This window comes from Alligator mississippiensis, chromosome 3 (genome assembly GCF_030867095.1).
Source record: "Alligator mississippiensis isolate rAllMis1 chromosome 3, rAllMis1, whole genome shotgun sequence".
Classification (NCBI taxonomy): domain Eukaryota; kingdom Metazoa; phylum Chordata; order Crocodylia; family Alligatoridae; genus Alligator; species Alligator mississippiensis.
This window is the reverse complement of record NC_081826.1, coordinates 276770578-276794565: the sequence shown is the minus strand read 5'-3', so window position 1 is coordinate 276794565 and position 23988 is coordinate 276770578. Positions and strand designations below refer to the sequence as shown.

At 41.7% G+C, this 23988-nt stretch overlaps 1 protein-coding gene and 1 pseudogene across 4 annotated transcripts in view; both read right to left on the bottom strand.

Moving 5' to 3' along the window:
- The window catches only part of DAB2 (DAB adaptor protein 2), a 32730-nt gene that overhangs the window by 2532 nt on the left and 6210 nt on the right, over positions 1–23988 (bottom strand). Inside the window, exons 2-13 of one of the 4 annotated variants that reach the window (XM_019496084.2) lie at positions 15028–15224; positions 13766–13905; positions 12814–12912; positions 12230–12361; positions 11129–11212; positions 10292–10333; positions 10005–10067; positions 7143–7775; positions 5831–5987; positions 2517–3011; positions 1531–1631; positions 613–684 (exon numbers count right to left, since the gene is read on the bottom strand). In XM_019496084.2, coding sequence (XP_019351629.1) covers positions 619–684; positions 1531–1631; positions 2517–3011; positions 5831–5987; positions 7143–7775; positions 10005–10067; positions 10292–10333; positions 11129–11212; positions 12230–12361; positions 12814–12912; positions 13766–13905; positions 15028–15124 — 2109 coding nt within the window. In that variant the 5' untranslated portion in view covers positions 15125–15224 and the 3' untranslated portion in view covers positions 613–618. The remainder of the gene's footprint in view (positions 1–612; positions 685–1530; positions 1632–2516; positions 3012–5830; positions 5988–7142; positions 7776–10004; positions 10068–10291; positions 10334–11128; positions 11213–12229; positions 12362–12813; positions 12913–13765; positions 13906–15027; positions 15225–23988) is intronic. The other 3 variants (XR_009461154.1, XM_019496085.2, XM_019496086.2) reach the window with 3 other exon arrangements.
- Positions 21079–21257, bottom strand: LOC132249721 (U2 spliceosomal RNA; annotated as a pseudogene).

Sequence of the window (23988 nt, the reverse complement as noted above, 5' to 3'; positions counted from 1 at the left end):
TTGAATTCTTTTCTTGTCAATGGACTTCTAAATAGAAGTTCTAACCAAAGCAATTGGAATGAAACTCATCTAGGAAGAAGTTTTAAAATTAACCATCCAGCACTCAATTCTTAAGGTGAAAAATTTCCCTATTCTAAAAAGGGAGGATTAAGGTCTTGCCACATGCCATAACTACTTCCCACAGTTAGTACAGAATGTTAAATGAAGTTCTACTATTATTAGTTACTGAAGTGGTGAATCTTCTACTTAAAAGCAGAGTTACTCCATTAGAGCTAGTGCCCCAAAAGCTCCTCTAAACAAACAAAAAAAACCACACACCAAAAAACAACCAAAAAATAAAAAAACCAAAACAAAAACAAACAAACAAACAAAAAAATGAAAAAACCTCCAACTACACCTTACCCTGCTCTTGTACCTTAAAGCCTTGTTAGTATGCTAGTGTTCCTCCTTTCCAATTCCTTTCCCCCTCTTGCCCCCCCCCCCAAAGGGTCAACCACCAATAGGCTCAAGACAGCCTGGGGCTGTTCCAAAATTTCTCTTCAGTCATGGGAAGAAGAATAAGTTTGTTTTATTCTCCATAAAACCACCATACTGATTAGTTTGGTCACTTACCAAAATTTATGCAAATGGATTTCCAAAAGGATCACCAAATGGATCAGAAGTTGATGGTTGGTCAGGTGCCGTCTAAAGACAGAAACATACCCCCAATAAAGCTACACATGTTGAAAAGCTATTTTCAGATTGCATCTTTACACTACTAGCTAAATATGCAGTGTCTAGAATGTGTGCTAATCAAAGCAACTTAAGCTTTTTTGTGCACTTACCATATGGTCAGGTTTAGACAAGAATCAACTTAAACTAGCAAAGTGAAAGCTATATTAGGACTAAGATAAACCAAGACCTGAGAGAGGGCATCATCTCTTATTGGGAAGGTCGCTTGTCTAATACATGTTAGTTTGGACTTAACCAAATTGCACTTACAATAGTGAAACTTTAGTCTTCAGCTAGTTAAGCTGGAATTGGAGATGTTCCAGAGTTTCTATACAGGGTTTCAAGTCTTATGTTCTAGATGAGGCATGTTGTCAGGCTATTTCCTTTCCTTAAGGATATTTAGAGCTGGAGCCTCATTTGTCAAGGACAGGAGCTACACATCTGATTTTCTAACCTTTCTGCAGAGCCGGGGTTGAACAGTTTGTAAGCATTGATTCAGGCTTTTGCAGTTTTTTTTTTTTTTTTTTGCCAAAAAAAAAAGAGAAGAGCCCAAAGAGGAAAGGTGAACAAATAGAAAGGGAGTTAGCTGGCCAGCCCCTGTACAGATAGGGGAAAGAGGGAAAGCACGACTTAAAGCCAAGATGAACCAATTCAGGTAACCATGTTCTTAAGTTAGACCTGGAAGAACAGAGTTTCTGGACCCTCCATTATGACAACTTCTTGGAAATTGCAGAACTAAATGGAGCAACAGCAGCTGAAGTCCAGATACAGTGGACTTCAAGAGAGTCTAAAGCAGGCACACTGCTCCCCAGTACTTACAGAGGGTTTTGAAGGGGCACTGAAAGGATCAGTTTTAAATGGGCTGTCAAACAGGCCATTATCTGGCAGAGTGCTTTGTCTAGGAGCAGGTTTTGATGGTTCTGCAGGAGAAGAAAACCCAGTAAGTTAGAAGTACATATAGAGCCTCTTGTGCTCAGTCTACGCAGTCATAGACAACTATGTCCTGGGGGGGGTGGGCCATTAAAGAGCCAAAGTTGATGTTGGTTGGACTCTTGGCTCTTAAATCCAATTATTCATAGTTGGACAAAAACAGCAAGTTTAGCATGGGTTTGAGCCCTAGTCAAGTGGACCAACTCCACTTGGATGCTAGATGGCAGCATTTAGCCGCTTACCAAGCTAGCATAGGATGGCCTAGATCAGTACTTCTCAAAGCAAAGCAGTGGTCCACAGACCTGTGCTGGTCTGTAGCAAGTTGCCAGGAAAGAAAAAAATATATATTTTAAGAAGCATAACATTGGTATGTCATAGCGCCACAGTTCGTATGTTCCAACACTCCAGGTGATGTCATGTCATGCAAGGTGAGGAAAGAAAACAAACAGCCAGTTGTGCATTTGTGTAGCACTGTTACATGTAGTTGCTGCCACTGGCAGAACTGGGCACTAGTCCCTGGCCCACTGAAAAAAAATTGCTAGTCCACCACAGATAGCTTGAGAAGCATTGACCTAGATCATACTTTAGTTTGAGGGAAAGTGGGGAGGGACAGCAGCAATAATAAAAAGTCAATATCTTATACAGGATCCACTGCAGAGCAAGCAATCTTTGTACAGGGGGATCTATTAACCCTATTAGTGGTTCCCTTCCCCACCCCCTAAAAAGCCTAGTTACTTGGGGTGTAGTACATTAAGAAGGAATTTACTAGTCAGTCACTTTAGTATAAAATATGTTAACTTCAGGGTCATAATCTGTAGTCTTTAGGAATGCCCAAATTTGCTAGTAAAAAGCACACAAGAAACTTCAAGTAGTACCTGGTAGACTTTGCTGCTCTCCCCTCCTTGCTGGTACTGCAGGTGGTTTTGACAGCTGGAAGTCTTTGAACATTTCTTTTACATCCTTCATTTCTTTATCTCCAAGAGGGTCCAATGCAGTGAATGCATCACTTTCCTTCTTGGAAGCCTCCTTTTGAGGTGCAGTTCTAGGTGGTGGCTGTGGAGGGCTAGTAGCTGGGATAGATGACTGAGCAGGTAGTGTGGTAGGAGGGAATATGGTGCTCTGGAAAGGATTGGTAATGGTGGATGGTTGTGCCCAAGCAGTAGGAGAGACGCGTGCTGGCTGACCCCAGAGACCAGCCGACTGAGCAGGTGCTGGGGCTGGAAAGGATGCAGGCTGAGTACCAAAGTTAAGTGGCTGGGCAAAGCCTGTAGGCTGGGCACCCATTACTGATGCAGGAAATACTGATGCAGCCTGACTGAAGACAGATGACTGAGTACTCCATGGTGATACTGAAGTTACTGGCAAGGTACCTGAAATGGAGCAGTTACACAGAAACTGTCCATCACTTTTCCCCTTTACTACATAGACATTAATATAGGAAAATTTCAGAGTTCCATCCCTCCAATAGTCCTTATCCTTAAATGAGAAAAATTTGATCTGCATTAAAAAAAAAAAAAAGTGCAGGCTTGCTATGCATGTCACTAGGCAATATACACAATGAATGTACTTTAGTGTTTGACCAACCTGGTTCTGTAGTGCTTTTACATAAGTGTCTGCTCAAGCAAGAGCTTGTTACAGAGGCATTCTTTGACTTACCTAATGCTTCCTGTACTGTGGTCTCCACCTGATCATGTAGAAATGGAACTTTTAATACTAAGGGCTTGTCTTGAGAGATGCTGGACAAGTTTGCCTTTAAAATATGAACAGTCAGAGTACAGCTTAAGAGGAGTTAAGCAGCTTAAAGCAGGTTTGGACATGCTTCAAGCCATTGGTCATGAATACATTTTAAAAAGGTTCCTTGCAGAGTCCCCTGTGGTTCAGTGGTAGAATCCTCATCTGCCACAAAGGAGACCTGGGTTTGATCCCAAGATGCTTATACAACTGTAAACCACAGAGGAACAAAAATGTCTGGACTCAGTTTGGCCTTTAGATCTCAGCTCAGTAGCCTGAAGGAAGGAATGGAAGGTCTGGGTAGCCTTCACTTCTCCATACTCCTGCCTAAGCATATGTATTAAGAGGGTCTGGGGGACTTCATGCATACATCATGGTCCAGAAGGATCAATGTTTGCCAGGGTTCAATCGCAAGAACTGTGTTTTCTGTTAAGGTGGGCCATTAGTGCCTTCAGAGACTTAAGGCCCTCCCAGCTGAGACTAGTAATTGTGCTCATCCTCACTAGAAGGAAGCTGCTCCCCCCCCTAGCATCGGGGGGGGGGGGGGGGGCAGCAGGAAAAAAAGAGAAGTCAAGCCAAGAACTTGTGTAGTATGGAAGAAATATGGTTTAAAAACAGCAGCTGGGCTGGTTGGCCACCTGCCAATTCAAGTTGCCCTGTATTAAGTCTATTTTGGCTGAAGAAGTACTCAAATTGGGTCCCCTGTTTCCCACCCCCCCCTCCAGCTGCTCAAAACAAGTACAGACTTGCTCAGCTCCTGTTTCTTAGATTCTGTCCCTCAGGAGACTAGAAGAGAGTTCATAAGCTTTATATGTTTTGCATAGCATGCAATATTTGGATGCCATCTACTTCAAGGCTATTGTCTCAATACCTGGTTATTTAGTTACACATCACAATTCATACAGCTTTACTACATTGGGTAGCTAAGTTTTACCTGACCTTTTCATTTTAGGCTCATTCCTCATCCCTGACCTAGTTGTGCAAGCCATCTCTCCTCCTGGGGCATGAATGCCAAGTTCAATGCATCTCAGTAATCTTAAGTCTTAGCTACAAAGACTCTGTGGACTTTTTTTTTTTTTTTTTTTGCACAAAGGTATTAAAACCCCCCACAAAAAAAGTGAACAAGAAGCTTTACTCCACACACAGCTGGCTCCCAACCCTTTCCCCAGCTTCAGAAGACTTTTGGGTATGGAAGAGAAGGAAGTGTGACATACATTAAGGACAACTCCATTCTAGGGTGGTATGCAAAGACAGACTATGCTTTTGGCCCTCCCAAAAATCAACATTAGTCTCAAGGTCTCAGCTTTCCATCCCATATAGCTCTGCAAGATGTGATAGCTCAGCTAGGGATTGAAGTCATGTCCCAGATCCACAGCCAAGCTAAGGACAAGAGCTATACCCTAGAGCTCTCATTTATTTATTTATTGCTGTAAACAAAGTCTTCCAAAGGTTTGGTACTTGTTCATGCAGAGGTGAACAGAGGCAGCAGGCCAAGGTATTTAATGATCTAAATGGATGAAAGTTAGAGGGCCCAGCTATATTGATGTACTGGCTTTGCAAGTTCTTTACAGTACCAAAGTATTACAATAGTTTGGCACTAGCCCAATTGCTAGGGCCAACAGATGGTGTATATTAATTTTACAAAGGAAAGCTATGCAGCTAGTTCCTTAGAATTTTTTGAGAACTAGGGTGGCAGAACCCTGAAGCAATTCCTTAAGGATTCTAGATGGTGAGCAAACTTGCAAACTAAGTTCTTCCTGTGGGCAAAAAGGTTTTGCTTAGAGCTTGCAAGTTACTTTGACTGGCAACTAGCTAGTGGAATTCCATCATCTTGGCACATGGAAGATTAACAGTATGACACTGAACATCTTCACAGCAGTCAATATTAGGAAGGGCTGGCTGGGGCAGACACCATTTGAGTGCCTAAAAGCACCAGCCTGGGGCTGGCAAATTGGTCTGCCTGAAGTCAGTGGCAGCCATCTCTACACCTTGGTCAGTCGCTAGTGGAATTTGGCAGCTATACTGCCAAGGCCTCCAAAACGTTACTTTATAGCAGAAAGGAGTTGTTAGTTACAATAGCTGAACTGACCACTTTGACTGCATCAAGCACTTCACTCTTGCATTTCCTTCCCTGAAGATGGTATTATCAATATAATTGCCAAATGCTACACCCAATCTTAGCATGTATGGCTTATAGGACAGTTGGTCACTATGTGCAAGACAAACTAGAACTAAAAAAAAAAAAAAAAGTAGTGGATGATCATCTGATTTTTATCTCCCAAACTATAGCTTTAAACAAAATAAAACCTACCCCAAAAAATATGCATGTTGAGTGAGAGAGATGAATGCTGCAAGAACAGAAGCTAGAATGACTGAACTCAAGCATTCTGGTGGCAAAAAGCCATAATGGTTTAAAAAAAAACAAAAACAAAAAAAAACAAAAAACCCCCCAACCTACCTAGACCAGTCATGGGAGGTGCTGTGGTAGGACTAGCTTTGAAGAGGTCCAGTGGGCTGGTTTGCACAGGGGCAGGTTGTGCTGCTGAAGTCAAGCCTAGGCTCTCTGTAGCAGTAGGGGCAAAGAGATCTGAGCCAAACAAGTCACTTGCTGCAGTCTAGAAGTGAGACAGAGGTTAGTTATACTCCCATTTTAAAAGTGGTGGTAGGTAACAGTTCCTTCAGTTGAAGGAAATCGCATTCTTTGATCAGAAAGAAATGCCAACTCAGAAATACTTGTGACTGCTGCTTCCTTTAGTAGCAAACATTCCACACAGTCTGCCCTGCCCCCTCTCCCCCAAAAGCCAAGCCGATGGGTTGGTGGGCTCCAACTCTAGGAATTCCAGGCTCAGAGACTTAACATACATCTTCCCAGCCAAGAAGATGGCATGGCTTACAGCCTGCCTCCCCATCTGTCCTGCATGGAATTGGGGGGGGGGGGGGGGGGGGCGTGGCATGTCAGTCTGTTCACCAAGGATAATGGAGTCTTATGGGTCAGGGAAAGAGGAAAGATTAGGCCTTGTTTGCTTTAGAGCCCAGGCACTGGCAGTGTATGAAGTAGGTATGCTGGACACGGAGAGATTCACCCAGGCACCCTGTAGAGACGAGTTAAAAAAACCCCAAACAAAACAAAAAACCCCCCCAAAACACAGTATTTGGAGTTCTATCAACTTAATGCACACTTCTAAGCACAAACGCATGTAGCGAGTCAAAATAACTTTAGAAACAAAGACACCGTCATAAATTTAGACCATAAGTTGGCAGAGTACATGCTTTGAATTAGCTTGAATAGGAGGCACGCAACGTCTTCAAATTTTAGTACACAGGTACTAATATATATATATAAAAAAAAAGAAAGAGAGACTTAGGAGATACTGTAATTTTGTTGAGAAAGCAAGGTTTTTGGTAGGAGGGCTTCAGGTGCTGTCAAGGAATAATTATCTGGCAGTACTTTTGATGGAGTGTTCTAGATTACTTTTGTAGCTTTTACTTCAGTTGAGCTTACATACACCACTTACCACAATTAGTGAAGTATGGCAGCATTAAAAAGAGAAAGACAGGGTATGTTTAGTAATTAGACATATCAGAAAGCAGCATGACAGCAGAAGGGTTAGTATGGGTAGCTAGGTAGAATAGAATTAAGGTTTCCATTTGTGCTGTGAGGCATTTTAGCTACTGTTAACAGAACACATCAAGAAAGAGGAAAGCTTCCTTCACCCAGACTTTCCAAGAGCAGCATGCACTTCACTATTAGAAGTTTGAAAATGGTTCACCTTGGCAGGCCTCCTCCCTCTTCCTGGCTTGGTACTTTGTGGAGGTGGGCTTATTGTTATTGAGTCATGTGACATAAGCTGGATGTTGCTTTCAGAGTCCAGCTTTACTCCATTGTGAAGGGATACTCCCTTGACATGGCTTTCTGCCAACAGAGTTACTGGAGATTTGGCAAGAAAGCCATTCTGTTCTCTCTCTGGTACCCCATTTGGTGTTCTTGCTGCAGGCTGCTTACTCTCAAAAAGCCACTGGCTTGTCTGCATTTCCTGTTTGCCAGGTCTATTAGAAATCTGGTCAAACTGTTTACCAAAATAGTCAATATCACCATTCCCCACTGGAACAGTCAAGCCACTCAGACTTTCCTTCTTCTGATCTGCAGGCTTTAGAGAAGAATCAAATGCAGGCTGTGCAGATTTGTCTGTTTGTGCAAATGGATCATCACGAAAAGGATCTGGAGTAGGTGTAGGAAAGAAGCTGAGATTGGTAGAGAAAGAGCTTTCAGGCAAGAAAGATGGCTGTGGCTTTGGTCGTGGAAGAGATGCGATGCCATTCAAGAAGAGATCCTCCTCTTTTATACAAGTTTTACTGCTCTCAATTTCAGATTCAAGATCTACTAACAGGATCTCTTTAGTTTCCTATTAGTTTGGAAAGAAAGAGGAAAGTTAGTTCAAGATTGTTTTATATCCCTTGCTGCATCATAAACAATGAATACATTTGGCTTGGAGTCTGATATTAAAACAATCTAGATGTTAAAATGTGAACTAGAGACCAAGGCAATCTGTTTTATATTAATTTTGTGCTGTTTAAATTGTCCAACCTATTAAAATTTTCTAGCAGTTATCAAGCTTGAAACCCTTATTCCAGGAGTATAGAATACCTCATTTGTTGCATGTCTTGTACAAGGCCATCAGGACATACAATTTTAGAGCTTAGGTCACTTAATTACACCCCCAGAAAAAGCCTGGTTCCTTAGCTGTGCAATGCTACTTCTACTATATTGCTCTGAAGTTTCATATATTTGTATGAAAGCAATGTTACACCCAGAAGAGGCAGTTATCTACCTGCCTACAGACTGCCCTGTTTTTATATTGCCTCATTCCAGCAGTAGTCTGTAGGAGGTCTCTTGGACTGAGTTCTCCCAGAGGAGAGACTAGGGCACCAATTTTTAGTTACATTGCAACAGTACTGTTGGAATGTGACATTAGTGCTGCAACATCCAAGAATGCTGCCAATATAAACTAGTTTTATATTTTAGTATGAAGGCAGGCAGCCATTGTGGGCTTGAGGGACAGCATTAGTATACATCAGCAATCAGAACTCCTTATTTTGACCAAGGAGATGGAGAAGTTGTTAAAGATACTTAAGTGGAATCCCTACCCCCACACACCTCTAGAGTGCCATTATCAAATTCAGCAGATATGCCTACAGTTCTTAAACAGCTCATTCTCCAGCAGCAGTAGAAAGATGCAAGCTCAGAAATACCTGGAAAGTTGATGGTTAAAAACTTGTGCAGGAGTGATAAAAATCCATTAGATTCCCACCAATGAAATACTAACAAGACAAAAGAAACCCCACCCAAAGGAAGACCTACATGTTTAGAGCCCTCCTATTGAGTGGAAAAGCTTCATGAACAGCTGTTATTGTCCAAGCAGTCAAGAAGCCCAAAGCCAAATTGATTCAGTCTTTGCAGGTTAGTCCAAGCTGTAGGTTGAACCAGTAAAGAGTGGATGTGTATTTACTTGCTGATGCCAGAAACATGCCTGCAGTGGGACAGGCCAGAAGCTAGGCATGCAAAAGCATGCCTCTCAGCTCAGCTGGAGCAGCTTGGGTCAAGGCTATTCTGCTGAGGTGAGGTGAGGGGGTATGCAAGAGGTGCAAAGCATCCTGGGAGATTGAATTTGTCCCAGATCCCAGTTAACTCAATTGAACTGGGTTAGATTAGAACTGGTTGTCTGCTACTACATCAATCCAGGTTAATCTTAAAAAAAAAAAAAGTGGCTTTGGTTTAAATTTGTAATAGTTTCCAGCACATTAGCATATGATCAAACTGGACATCTTGAAAGTGGCTAGTCTGCAAGTTTTTTGTCCCTAGCCTAGGTATACAGCTGCAGTTCAGCCAGCTATTGCTGCATTTAATATTCCCAAATGCACATTGATCTTTGACATCTGCAATATTAGCATGTTGAAGTTGCAGTAGCAGGTTCAAATATTGTGGCAGGCATGTAGCCAAGGACCTTTTAAGCACAACCCTCCCTGCCCCCCCCCAAGAGAACCCCAAATAAGCTATACTACTAGTGTAACATTTCTAACCATCCACTCATCTTAGATATTTGTGCAACTAGCCATAAGCTTCAGTCTTAAGACACTTGCTTTAGAAACTAAAAGTTAAACCCTTAAGAGGCTGATGGAATTTTGTTGGGCAGTGAACAGTAAGAAGCACTTCCAAGTTGATATGTCAATGAGCAGATCAGGTTACTTTAAGCAGGTAGTAAGTTTTGCTCAATGGATCAAATTTGACAGTAGAAGCTAACTCTTTTTCAGATGACATCTTTGCCCAACTTCTGCAGGGAGTACCCCATGGCAATTTAGGCAGTACCAACACATCCAGTTGCCCAGCTAAAGTGCATCAGAATTAATTAATGATTAGTATCACCTTTGTTTCTATAGTCATCATAAACAGTGGATCAGCCTTTGGTTCTTCTGCAAGAAGTTAGTTGGGCACAATCAAGTAGTATTTGCCTAGTCTAGCATGCAATCACTTGCTTGCCATGAACCATTTGAGTATATAGAATGGGGAGGTCTCAGTTCCACAAGCTAAAAGCCTTATCTTGGTTTGTTTCATCATCTCACAAGATATGACTTACTGTGGGACTGCTCACATCAGGAGGTGTAGACATATCACCAAACAAGTCCATCTGGTCAACACCCTTAAAGAAAAAAAAAAAAAAAAAAAAAAAAAGCGCAGTGTTAGAGGTTAGATTTGGTACTAAAAGTTGCTGCTTAACACCAGGCTAAGTAGTGTTAGAGAAATTCCCCCCCCGCACTTCTAGCCCAGTTTAGTAGAGACCATGTACATCAAGTAACTACTACATTACACTGAATTTCTATACTTGAGTCTCAAACATGGGCACAAGCCTGAGTAGCAACATACCAGTTTCTTATCAGCTTGATCAGTAGATGAGGCATCTCCATTCTAGATAAGTGAAGCATACACAGAGGTCAACAATAAAAGTCAGTAGATCAAAGTAGTTATTCTTCAGTGTTGTGTCAGCTAGTAGCAGGTTATCTGAAAACTATTTACTCCTACAAGTAGGAGACCCTTCCACCGTTGCCCCAGTATTCCTTATTAAGATTGAAAGTAGCAGTTGCAAGCTTGGAGACAGCCTCTAGAACATGCTTGCTAGATAAGCACTGGGTGAAATAGGGGAAAGAAACAGCTGGACTTTAACTTCTTGTTTGGAAGGGCATGCATTACTTGGTTGCAAAGTAGCTTTTACCTCAAGTATTTTACTGATTTCAGTCTGAAGAAAAAAAAAAAAATATATATATGCGCATTAGCTGTTATCTAGAAGGGATATGCCCTTTTATAGAGAACTGTTCAAGTTTTCCCCCTGCCAGCTGTTCAACATCCTTAGCCAGACTGAGGAGATAGTAAGTGATGTACTAGAAAGCAACTATTTATTTGCTGTGAAGTCCAATTAGGGCCAGTGTCAGCCTTCATCTTTACCTGCATTTAAAAACAGGAAAAAAAGGACCTAGTTGTAGGTCATAGCTACAAGATGTCAGTATTTCTGATGTTATGTGCATCTAGAATCAAGATATACACAGGCATCACCACAGCAACTGATGTGGTAGGTAGTTATCCAGTGTCAGTTTCTAGATGCTAAATTTTGCTGAGTGAGAAGTACTAGCTGATCAAAGCACTCTAGGTCACCTTCCAGGTGATCTGACAACCAAAGCTTAGTCTGAAAGTGCATATTTTACATGCCTTTTTCTTATCTTCCTCCTCCTTTTTCTTCATGTTGTAAATTAGTTGGAAAAGGTCCTTAAGATCCACAACTAGAGGTTCAGCCTAGAAAAGATAATAAGTTCCTATAAATGCAAGCATTAAAATATTAAGATTCCTGGTGCCTTTAGGTTCATGACCTGTACTTGCTATATAGGGACTGTAGTTAGACTTTTTCTGAACACTTCGAGCCAGACATACTGAACTAGTACTTGAGTTTACTGTAAGGGCTTTAAAAACAAAAAAGAAAACAAAAAAGACCACTATAGGAAAAATATATATTAAAAAAAACAAAGTGGCAGCAGAAATCATGTTAGGGTTAAAACTGAGGACTTATTTCACCATCTGCTAGGAAAAACTATTTATGGCAACTCTGATGTAGTGGTGCTTGTCCTGCCTTTTAAAGTGCCCAGAGTAGAGAATGGTGCTTCTTACATCTACTGTGCCTCTACTACATGGTTTTTAGTGAGGAAAAAGGAAGGTTGAGACAGTAGAACTGGTGGGTGAGGCTTGCCTAGTATAGGAACACTCAGGCATGAAGTCATTACTATCATTTCTATTCTTTAGAACTGTTATTTTCTACAGTTGCAGGAAAGAAAAAAAGATTTGCTTGGGCAGGTTGAGTTGGATCCCAAAGTGGTATGTTGCAGGCAGATCTATCCACCTCACCACCCCAGGCCTGCTGCATTCCGAGAAGGAAACTTCCTCCAGACCCTGAAGTGTCAGTGGCAACCTAAGCTTCTTAGAACGCATCTGTGTTCTTAGATGAACATGTTGGATGTTTGCAAAGTTAAAAAAAAAAAAAACAAACCCCAAACAAGCAAAAAACCTAGGAGGCAGTAAATTGAGGAGTACACTTACATGTTTCATTACAGAGCATTGAGTTAGTACAGTATGTTTCTCTAAACAAAGGCTTAGCTTAGAGTCACCAATTCCATTCAAAAGAGGGAAAAAAAAATGATAGCCTTTTGTGTCTGACATGAGGCTGTCATTTTGATGGAATTGTATCAAAGATCATGTGCTTGTAAGCATCTCTCACCAAAGTGGTGAGAATGTATTAGTGCCTAAGACCTGGATTCATACCTGTTGTGCTGTTTTTATGGCAAAGAATTGGTGCTGGCCTTCTCCTCCACAAATATAACCAAATGCACGATTGTCAGTCACATCCCGAGCAATAAAAGAGATTTTGTTGACTGGATGCTCATGTTCTATCACCTGGAACATGAAAGTGTTGTTCAGACACCAGGTTTGATGCGCTCAGTCTACACAACTGTTGGTGAGGGCAAAGTAGTAAGTACTCTGCCATTTAGAAGTAGTTAAATAAGGCTGAAAGCAAGTTGTGGAGCAAAAGCAAACACTGATAAAAGACAGACATACAAGGTGAGGCAGGCTGGCCAACACCATGTTTTATTCCCCCCGCCCCCCCAAAAGCAAAAGATTGTTTTTATGCAAGATGTAACACAGGAAGGTAAGCTGGCTTCCAGATACTGGAGTGCCATTCTTCCCCCATTCTAGGAACAGAAATAGAAAAAAAAAAAAAAAAAAAACAAAAAAACCACCAACCAAAAACCTCTAGACCCATCAGGTTAAAGTGAAGAAGTATGCTAGTTCTAGTGGTTACAACCCACCATATTAAAAATTATTGTAAGTGTTTGTTAAAGCCTTACCCCAGTTTTCTCATCAATTATCTTGATACCAGAGAGGGAGATATTCACCCAGATCCTCTGTTTGTGTTGTCCCTGGGAACGTGCTGCTACTGCCATTCCCTAATAGGGCAGAGGCATTGGTATTAGTGTATTAATATAGCATGACAAAAAAAGGTGTTGCATAAGCTGAAGCTCAAGTATTTGAGTTTGTTTTAATGGACTTGCAACTTAGTCTTGGCTTTGCACAAAAGCATAATAGTTTCAAAATAGCAGTTTGTGCTAGGTATTGCATGTCTCAACATGATGCAGAGCTGAGCTTGTAAATGGTTTCTACATTAGAACCAGAACATCTCTAGTAACCTTACTAAGCCACATCTATATCCACTTCAGACCTAGCTGCAGTTAAAACAAGCTTGAGTGTACTTTCCTGCACATGCTTTCTTCCCCCAAAGAGGGAAAGGCAGTCATGAGTACTTAAAATTTGTACTACTTCTCTACTCATCTTGGCATGCATAAATATGTACTGTTGCCACATAGTAGTCAAAGCATGGAAGCCAAGACTATGTTCCCTAGGATTCGTTGCTCCAACCTGTAGAGCATTGTTCTTGTGCTGGGTCAGGCACAAGTTGATTTTAGCTACAAGTAGAAGTTAGTTTCAGGTTTATCAGCAAGTTGGCTTACTGAGCTAGTTTGACTAGATATTCTAGATTTCTCTTCTATAGAAAAAAGCCCCAAAAGAATGTTTGCCATTTACCAATACAAGTAGTATTGGAGGATCCAAATCAAAGATGAAGTAGCCAAGTGCATGTGGACCACAGCAAGGACAATTTATGTTAAAAAGATAAGTGGCCAGTTTTGAGGCCTTGTTTGTTCAGGATGAGATACATTAGTCTTTAATTTTGTGCCTTTGGACCTGCCTCTAGCTTTGAGAGCCCATGTTATGGAAATAGATCAGAGCAGTTCAGGCCTCTACCTTTAGCTTCATCATTGAATCCTGGCTCATTTTGTCTCCTCTTGCTTCTGAGACATCATCAATACCAATAAGCTTGGCTTTATATCTTACACCATCTCCTTTGAATCGGGCCAAGAGAAATTCATCAGTTTTTTCTGACCCTGAAGGAAGATAAAGGAGTTTAAGATGCATGGTCCAAACTATTTTAGAACTTTTCTAGCAAGTCAAAGTCTCAGACCAGTACAGCAATTTAAAGCAACTGCCAGCCAAGCCCCACATATGAATGCAGCAAAAAGTTTGCTATGTTTAATGACACTATTCAAGCAGCATTTGCTACTGCTAGCCTAAGCTAGATGCTTAACTATTCTATAGTGTGGCCTGCAGCAGCCAACTTCACCTATACACTTCCCCAGTATTACAGAGTGCTACCAGTCTTTGCTCAGTCCTGCACCTTGCTTGCTACATGATTAATTCAAATTCAAATGTTAGAAGAGTAGTATTTTTTTAGATGTTGAACTTCTAGGCATCAACTGAAGCTTGTTATGCCTTTTACATCTAAATGAAAAAAAAGTGTTAAAGTATTCAGTTAGTCATTTTTCTATTTTTCTCATATCATAAAGGAAGGAAGGGTGGTGCACAGGTATAAGGGAACAATTGGTCCTTCAGATCGTATGGCAGAGCTTTGGTTCCTTCAACTCAGGCTTTTTGGTCTGGAAAGAGCCAAGAGTCAAGCTGTATTCGTGCTTTATCCATATTCTTGGGTATCTAGTTAGTTTCTACCTTGCTTTCAGAACTTTTGTATCTTTATTTAGTCTTCTCTTCTACCCCTAGGGATCTTGATACTTCTGGGGATCCAGAAGAGACCAGCCACATGTATTCTGTAGATGAGACCATGTTCTCATCAGTATGAGCTAGGAAGAAGTTGCCCATAGCTCAGCTTGTTTGTGAGTTCAGTGTGGGTGGGCACCTGTATGACCACAAACACTGCTCTGGTCATTCTCCAGTGAGAACAAGCTTGCATTTGAATATTTTATGCTTGCATTTGGTGCTTCTCAGTCTGACAGGATCTTTGTCTCCTGACAAAATTGGAAGCATTAGGTGCTCAGTTTGAAGAAAGGTATTGGTAGACTGGAATTTAAAGTCTACAGCTAGCCTAGTGTGCCAGTCCAATGTGAAGTTACTCACGTTATGTTGGAGTCCTGGACCTAACCCCAGTATAAGGCAGAGCCCCTCCCCCCCAAAAATATACATACTTACAAGTAATGCATTTCATTTTATCTTACCTTTCTTTTTTTCCTTCTTTGAAGGCTGTGCTTTAGGCACTGCCTGTTGGTCAGGCTGGGTGCCAACATTAGCCGTTTCTACTTCATTAGACATCATGAGATGGAGGCACACCTCACAACTCCAAAAGGCACTAGAGAAAGCAACACTCGCTGTGCAATTGTAAGTCCAGATAGTCAGTTAGAAGGCATAATTTTACCTTCAGAAAGAAAAAGAAAAATTATTATTAAACCAGTATCAGTTATAGCAGATGCAAACTAAAGTATAAATTAAGCAACTGAGTTTACTATAGTCTACAGGAGGGCATGTGGATGCAAGTTTGCTAGGGCAGGCTGTGGCCCTTACATGCTTCATCTGTGATCCAACACTAATCAAAACAGCTAGACAGCTGCCTGCTGTTTGTAGGAGGCTTGAGCATATTCAAGTCAAGGTCAACCATACAGATAAAAACCTGTACAGAGGCCAAGCAAGGCTGAAGGTCGCAGCTTTGGGAAAAAATGACTGAGGGGCCACTTCACTCAAGCCCAGTCTCTTGCTATATACCATGTTGCTCTAGAAAGCATCAAGCAAATTGGACCACTAATCCTGCTAGAATGAAGAAACTTTCCCAGGGAAGCAGGCAAATGGCTACAACTAAGTTTAGCCATTTTCAAGGATGCCTAGATAGAAATCTAGTAAGGGTTCAGGTATGGAAGAGTGTAGGGACTCATTTGTAATTTAGAGCATTATTTATTTCTGCAGTTTTAGTACTCCTCATTGAGACACATTTGTGGCTCCATCAATATGGGAATGCATCTACTAGTTTCAAACAGACTTCTAGTCTTGTCCCTGATCTCTCTACAGCCAGAAAGCTGAAGTTTTCCTAAAGGCTACACGACTTTGCATATCTAGACACCTCCACAAGTTCATTTGGTGCACCCACAGCTAGATGTGCACAAATGGCTTGCAACAGGAAACTGTTCACAAGTGATGTTAGTACCTAGGGACTGACCAAATTCATAGCAGAAGTGGGCTGGGAAGCAGCACCTTTATCCTTGCTGGTTCCCCTGCAGGTCCCCTCCCAGTCATTGCCGACTGGTTGAGGGGCCCTGCTGCTTCTTGCCAACTAGATGGGGAGGCAGCAAGCATCATGTTTAAAAATCATGGTTTTTGCCTTCCTGCCAGTCAGGAGCAAGTGGTAGGGTCCCTCAGCCACTTGGGGGTAGTACGCAAATCATTTTTTTTTTTTTTTTTTTTTATAAATCACAAAACACACAAACAAAAAACAAAAAACTCAAGCATCTGAATTACTAGATGCATTAATGCATCTTCTTATCTAATGTTAGATGGATAAAGCTCATGAAGATGGATTAAACAGGGTGGAAGAGTAGGTATTGGGCACCCGGGGCTGCTTGGCTGCCTAAGAGGTGGAAGTCAGGTCTTAGGTATACTGCATCATTTCAGTGTTGCAGTGAGGATGGAAAGGCTTCAACCCTGGCAGCCCAGCTCATTTGCTAGCCGTTAGGGGTTTTAGTTCAGAATTAAGTTCCATAAACCGAGCTCTGAATAGCTCTCTTTTTTTTTTTTTTAAAAGACTTTTTTTTGTTAATCCTAGAAAAGAGTCTGTCTTGGATTACCAGACATCTTAAATCATGAGTGATATCTAGATGAACCTTGTTTTAGTTCTCACCTATACTAGTATTTCCAAGTCTAGTCCTTTGCCTAGTAAGACTGGATTTCAAGCATCTTAAAGACATCATTACCAGAAGCCATAGACACACAAGTCAGAGTTTTATGAAACAGTTGACTAAAATGAATTGAAGTTTCTAGAAGAACTACCTCCTGGCAAAATTCTTCCATTTCTGAAGCCAAATAAGGCATCATACAGATGTTTGGGGAGGTTAGATAATAAAGTGGCCAGCCAATCCAGCTTGGTTCACCCTAGTGCAGACCTTATACTTGGACTCACTCAAGTGCAAACTGCAGAGAAGTTCCAGGAAGGTTAGATTGGTCTAAACTGGATTGGGTCAGCCTTTTTTCTTGAGCTTCTGTACAGCTACCAGCACAACCCCAGGGCTGAGCTTTTCTTATCCACAATCCTGGCACTTGAGCATTTTTAGCACACCCCTCCCCCAAGCAGACTAGTCAGCCTCACCTTCTCAAATCCTGAACCAATTTTATTGCCTTCTGCTGGACTGTCCAGCTCATCAACATCCTTTCTGTAGTGGGGGCCTCCCAAAATTGGACATAGTACTCCAGAGGTGGCCTCACCAATGCAGAATGGAAGGGAAGAATCATTTCCCTTGAGCTGCTGGCAATGCTCCCACTAATGCAGCCCAGGATGCCAGACTATCTACTGTAACCCCTAGGTCCTTTTCTCCCAAGCTGATGCTTTGCTACAGATTTGGAACCAGCTAGCTATATACAGGATTTTTCTGTCCCAAGAGCAAAACTTTGCACTCATCCCTGTTGGACCTCATGAGACTTCTGGAGGAAGGAGGAGGATTAGGCCACGAGGAGACTCAACCCTAGCCCTATCCTCCAGCATACCTACTCCTCCTCATCTTGGTGATATCTGTGAACTTGCCAAGGGTGTACTCCATCCCCATCTTCCAGATCATTAAATGAATGATATTGATCAAGACCAGCCCCAGGACCAACCCATGGGGCATTCTACTTGGTACTGCAGTCAACTAGACCTCAAGGCACTGGATCACTACTCATTGATCCCCCAACAACCTAGCCAGCTTTCTATCCACCTTACAGTCCATTCATCCAACCCATACTTCATTAGCTTGCTTGCAAGAACACTGTGGGAGTCTGCATCAAAAGCCTTGCTAAAGTCAGGATACATCACATCTACAGAGGCAGTCATCATAAAAGGCAATCAGATTAATTAGGTAGGACTTGTCCTTTGGTAAATCTATGACAGCTGTTCCTGATCACCACCTTCTTCAAGTCCTTAGAAATGGAGTCCTTGAGGACCTGCTCCATGATTTTTCTAGGGACCAAGGTGAGGTTGACCAGTCTAATCCCCTGGATCTTTCTTCCCTTTCAAAGATGGGAATTATATTTGCTTTTTCTAGTTAATTCATGGTGATTGAGGGAGACAATAGATTTTAAAGAAAAGTGGCCAGCTGCTTTGCAGTCACATTAGCCAGCTCCTCAGGTGCATTCTGTCCAGTCCCATGTGCAAGTACATGTCCAGCTTTTCTGAATAGCCCCCCCCCAAACCTGTTCCTTTACCACAGAGGACTTGGGCTTCAGGAAAGTGACAAGAACTATGGTCTAATCTACGAAAAGCAGGGGTGATCAAACAGTTTGATAGCTGTTTAAAAGGAAAAAAAACAAACAAACAAACAAACAAACAAGAAAACAAAAAAAAAAAGCAAGCTCCTTAGGGATGAGCTACTTATCTGGGCAATTAGAACTTGCCAAGATGCTTCTCAAAAGCAATTGGGTAAAATAGTAGCATTTACCAAAGCATGTAGTAGTTTCAGAGTAGTGTAAAGGAGGGAACTAGATATCAAGGCAGCTTGCCCAAAGGAGAGGGTTTGTCAGGATAAGTGGACTGAGCAAGTTAATCAAAATGAAAGGAGCTTTCTGGCTGTGTCAGCTTGACAGATTCTACCAAAAAAGAAGTTTTCTAAGCAGCCTCACCACTGAGAGAAGGAGACTGAAAGGTTAAATGGGTTATAGTATCAATCCCAGCTGTCAGATTAGTCAGGGAAACCAATTTTTTTTTTTTTTTTTTTTTTTTTTTTTTTTTTTTTTTTTTTTTTTTTTTTTTACACACACACACACACACACACACGGCCAGATTCAGATGTGCACAGACATTTGGTTCCCTGGAGACAGCCAACAGCAGTGTGCCTTGTGCCAGTGCTGGTTGTCCCCAGGGACTGCCTGTACTATGTGCACTCTAGCATGTTGCAAGTTATCCTGGGTGGGGTAGGGGAGGAAGCCATGGGGTGGCAAGGGAGAAAACATAAGAACCCCCACACTGCCAAAGACCCCCTTTATGCTGCTTCCTTGCAGTGTGAAGGGCAATTGAGCATGCAGTATGTGGCACCACATACTGTATCTGCAGAGCCACAGATGCATGGCTGTGCTTGTCTGGACATGGACTAAAACTTGGAACCTCTGGCCAAATAGTCAGGTTTACTTTAGGCCACAGGAAGTCTAGTTATTGTATAAATTATAATCTTTGCTTCCTTGGAAAGCAGCAAAGCAAGTATTTGAGGATTTTAAGACACCATCCCAAGCTGTATTCCTTTTGCTTATGTTACTGGTATGCATTCTCCAGCAAGCAGATACCATGGACTGAGCCATGGCATCATTCCAGACTTCAGTGAATGAAAGAAAAGCTAGCACTAACCACAAGACAGCTTAGTCCTCAGATTGCTGAATAAAGCCAGGCAACCCTACAGAGCTGCAGCCCACTGTGGAATGCTATGAAATATTAAAACTGTTCTACATAGAGGAAGATGAAGTCCATCTGCTCATGGAAAGATTAAACTGCCCTTCAAATAGAGGGGGACCTCTCTCCCCCTACCCTCAAGAGAAATTGGGATGAAGCCCTGTTTCTAGAGATATGGACATCAAAAGCAGAGTGTCACCAGATGGACTCCTGGTACCCAGATCTACTCCAAGAGTGGTAGCTGCTTTCTATTTGAAAAATGCTACCACACATTGCCACTTCCTCCTGAAAAAGCAGGACTATTGTGTACTTGGTGCTTTCAAGTGTTGGACATGGGGTTACAGAACTGGCTTGACATACTATGCAACTTGAGCACTTTTCTTTTAGGATGTTACTCATGTTCTGCAAAGGACAGAAAGTGACTACCAAGCTGAGTGTCCAAGAGCATGCAAAGGTTACACTATTGTAGCGTTAAAATTAAAAAAAAAAAAAAAAAAAAAAAAACAAGAACAAAAACAAACCAACCCACCCACCCACACACTAATCCTTTTGTCAGGCCTTGACACTAGCTCAGGAGAGCATCATGTTTAGTTCAGAATGTTTCACTGGTCAAACAGGTGGACTTTATTCAGTATGTCAAGTAGGCTTTCTGGTCACCTACCTACTTCAGGTTGCCATGTTAAAAAACATTTAATAGAGTGATCATTACTATTTTTTGTAATTTAGAAAGGTTTATATTTTTTTTTTTTTTTTTTTAAAGACACTGCCCAATTTGTTTAATTGATCCACAGCCGCTTTCCAGTTACCCAAATTTGTTTCAGCAAAAATGCTGCATGCATCACAGGAGTTCTCCCACCAAAGAAGGAGTATCAAGCTACTGGCTGTTCCTTCCACATTCAGTCTTGTGACAAGTTCTTACCAAGTAGGGCTACACATGCATAGCAAACATAATGCCAAGAAACCAGTTCAACTCTGTTTTGTCCTGGGTACCTGTACATCTTAGTCTTTTACTTTAGTTCGCAAGAAGTGGTCTTGGCCAATCGTTTCACTGGTCTGGCCTTGCCTTCCAGGCTCAGATAACATTGTTTGCCCAGCTAGAAAGGTAACTGGTACTATTTTCATGTCTCAGTTATTTGGCGTAAAGTGCCCCTATTGTTACTGTACAAGACAGTAGTATAGCAAATGGCTCTTATTGCAGGAGTGCAAGATGCAAGCAACTACTTCCATTCTGCTACAAGAGGCCTTTACAATGATAATCACTACTTTGAATGAAGGTGGGATTATTTCAAGGAGGTAGAGTTAAAACCAGATGCTATTAACTCAGCTTCCAAACCCACCAAAGTATGTTGTTTCACTTGTAAATGAAGTAGCTACCAACAGCTGCTTAAAATGAACAAGTCATCAGGCTCAGCAAGAACCATAGAAAGTTTAGATGTGCTACTATGTTTCATGAAGATTTCTAGCCAGAGTTCTTCTAATTCAGGGGTGGGCAAAACATGGCACTGCCAGGCCATTCTATCCAGCCCATGGGGCCCCCAAAAACCCATATAACCCCCCCCAAACTAGAAAGTTTTATTTTTTAAATCTGCCCCTAGCTGCCTGTCATGCAGCCCTCAATGGCTTGCCAAAACTCAGTAAGCAGCCTTCTGCCCAAAATAATTGCCCACCCCTGTTCCAAGCAAGCAAGCAAGCACTGGAATACCAGGCTGATGCATGGAGGGGATGGAGCAAGCTCCAGCTCTACCTCCCAGGACCAAAAAATGTGCTCAATACACAGCCTCCAATGGAGGATGTATCAGATATTACAGCTGATAAGAACAGGAAGGAAGGAAGGAGGAAGGGAGTGCCACCTCCCTGCCAGGCATCATCCCTGTACATTCTACAGGAAGGCTACCTTGTAGCCATTGATTTTAATGCTCCAACAGCCCTTTGTTAAGGTTTATTAACAAGTGTTGCTATTGCCTTCAAGTATTCCAAGGAGCACTGCTTGCTTTCATACAAGCTTACTTGTTCTCAGTTTTATGTTGGTGGGGAGACAATAAGGCATGCTTTGTATTTTAGGCACAGACCTTTCCAGATGTGTTTTCTACCTTTGCCACACTAGCCACCTGTGGCTTGATTTGAATTTAAAAAGAGATGGGGGGGAGGGGGGGGGGGGGGGAGGGAATTCCCTATGCAATCTTTGTTGAGCTAAAAGTCTCATGTTCTCAAGAGTGCTTGATCTTTAAGCTTCAAGCTCAAATCTAGATAAACTAGTAGTTTAAGTTAGTGTCTCTTTTGGCAGGAGAAGGGGGGGGGGAAAAAAAAAAAACAAACGCAAAGTTATTTCAGAGTTCACAAGTCATACTCTTGCTTGTTTGGGTATACACCTAAATGGGAGAATTTAGCAGTTGAGTACTGGTTGAGAGAGAAGTGACAAATGGTCACATTTGATATGAATGCCTGTACATTTATTTTTTTTTCTTTAGCATTAAGAGGCAGACCGTTCACTTACACCATTTCATACAGTCTATTTAGAGACCTCAAAATGCTAAGCTCAAGGTAGTGCCGTTTAGAAGCACAGGAAAAGCCTCATACTATGAAACTTTGTTGTGCTAACACCTCCTGGGAGCAAGTAATACCAGCAATCTCAGTACTAAATTTGAGAGGGGGGAAAATACTACTCATTTATCTGAGAAGGAGAGTTGCCTTAGCATGGAGTATCTATTTCAAGGAGATACCCTGGTTGTCTGCTGCAGATGGTATTAATACAGGGGAGTACTGCACCCCCTCCCCCAATCAGGTTAGCCTCCAAGTGCTGGAATGATGGGGTCCCAAAAGCAGGCCTACTAAGAACCCTAGAATGATCTCTGAGAGATTGAACTGTTCATTGCATTTCAAGACCCAGCAGGATTATCTTACTTTAGCCCTTCTGAACTTGCTTGTATGGAACATTAATCTAGTGTTCCAAGACTTACTTAAGAAAGAAAAAAAACCCCCCCACCAAAAGTCAAATAGATGATTAAGAAAAAACACAACCCCCACCTCCCCCCCACAAAACATGCATTTCTGAGGAGCTATTAGTGTCACTTACTCAGAATTGAAGTAGTGACAGGAATTGGTAGCAGTTTTCCATTTCAAGACTGTATGAAATAAGCTGAAGTTGCTTTTATTCTTAGGCAATTAAAAAAAAAAAAGAATTGCGGAATTAGAGATTTGCATGGCCTGTTACAGCTGTGAGAGCATCCCTTATGCTAGGGATGACAATTCTGTAACTAGGCCCAATAAAAGAAGTCAGTCAAGGATATGAACTAGAACACTTATTCTACTGTTATAATTGCAAATAATTGCCTCCTTGGCACTTCATGAAAGGCCACACAAGTTACTGTGTGGCAAGCAGCATTCACCTAGTTTCTCTCTTTATGAAGCTAGGGCAAGAGATAGTAAACATCTTCTAGGCAGCTTAGTACTTTGTCCTTTTCACAGCATGTGCTTCATTATCCCTTGGTACCAAAAAAACCCCCAACTTGATTCAGTTGAAAGTTACTGAATGCAACTATTAACTTACAAAATCTAAAGGCCAAGGGATGCCAGGAAAGCAAGTCTTTCCTGCCAATTTCAATATATCCTGCAGGGGAATAGCAGAAGCGCTATAATAATTTGAGTGCAGAAAATACTTCTAGAGAACACTGCCTTGCAAAAAGTGCTAGTCATTTTAGTTGGGGGGGGGGGGGGGGGGGGGGGAAGATATGGACAGATTGAGATTTAGGCTCTTCAAAACAGTGCAATCACTTTAGAAGCATGGTTCAGCAGCAATAAAACAGAAAACAACTCAGAGAGCAGCTGCACAAGATCACAAAAAGGGAGATTTCAGCTTCGTCCTAGCCAGAGATTGCACAGAGTGTTAATTTCTAGTGCATGTTCATTAGCTACTCAGCCTTTTTGCAAGAGGCCACATTATGTTAGGTAGCCAAGATTTCAAGAAGACAGCATCATTTAGAGTGTGTGTAGCACAACTAACCAACCAGGCTAGTCAGAAACATCCTTGGTCACTTCTTAACAATTCTGGATGGTTTCCCAATGATAGCAATGCTGTACTAGTACAGCTTGTGGAACAAGTATAATGGCACATTCATGTAGGTCCCTGCATAGCTTGACCCATAATGACAATTATGCACATAAATCTCTGAACTACTTGCCAGAGTCATACAGAAAATGTGAAATATGCAGTGTTGGCAATGCTCCAGATAACCCTGAAATGCATGGTACAATTTAATGAGTTAGGAAAAATTGTATATGTACTATTCAAACTCATCTGCTTTTTGCAGTTACCTCTGTACAAAACTGGCAAGTCAAATAAAATACTATTTAATAATGAAACTTTTACGTAAGAGAGCTGCCCATAGCTTTAACATCTGGGTGCCTGCTCCCCCCCCCCCCCCCCCCCCCCCCCCCCAATGCAAGAGCAAGAAGCTTGCACTTGCAGTTGAATGGCAATAGGCTCTTTCAACAGGTCACAGCTGCATAACTTACAGATTGTCTTAGGTATCTATTGGAGACCATTCTAACCAGCTAAGTGCATTCA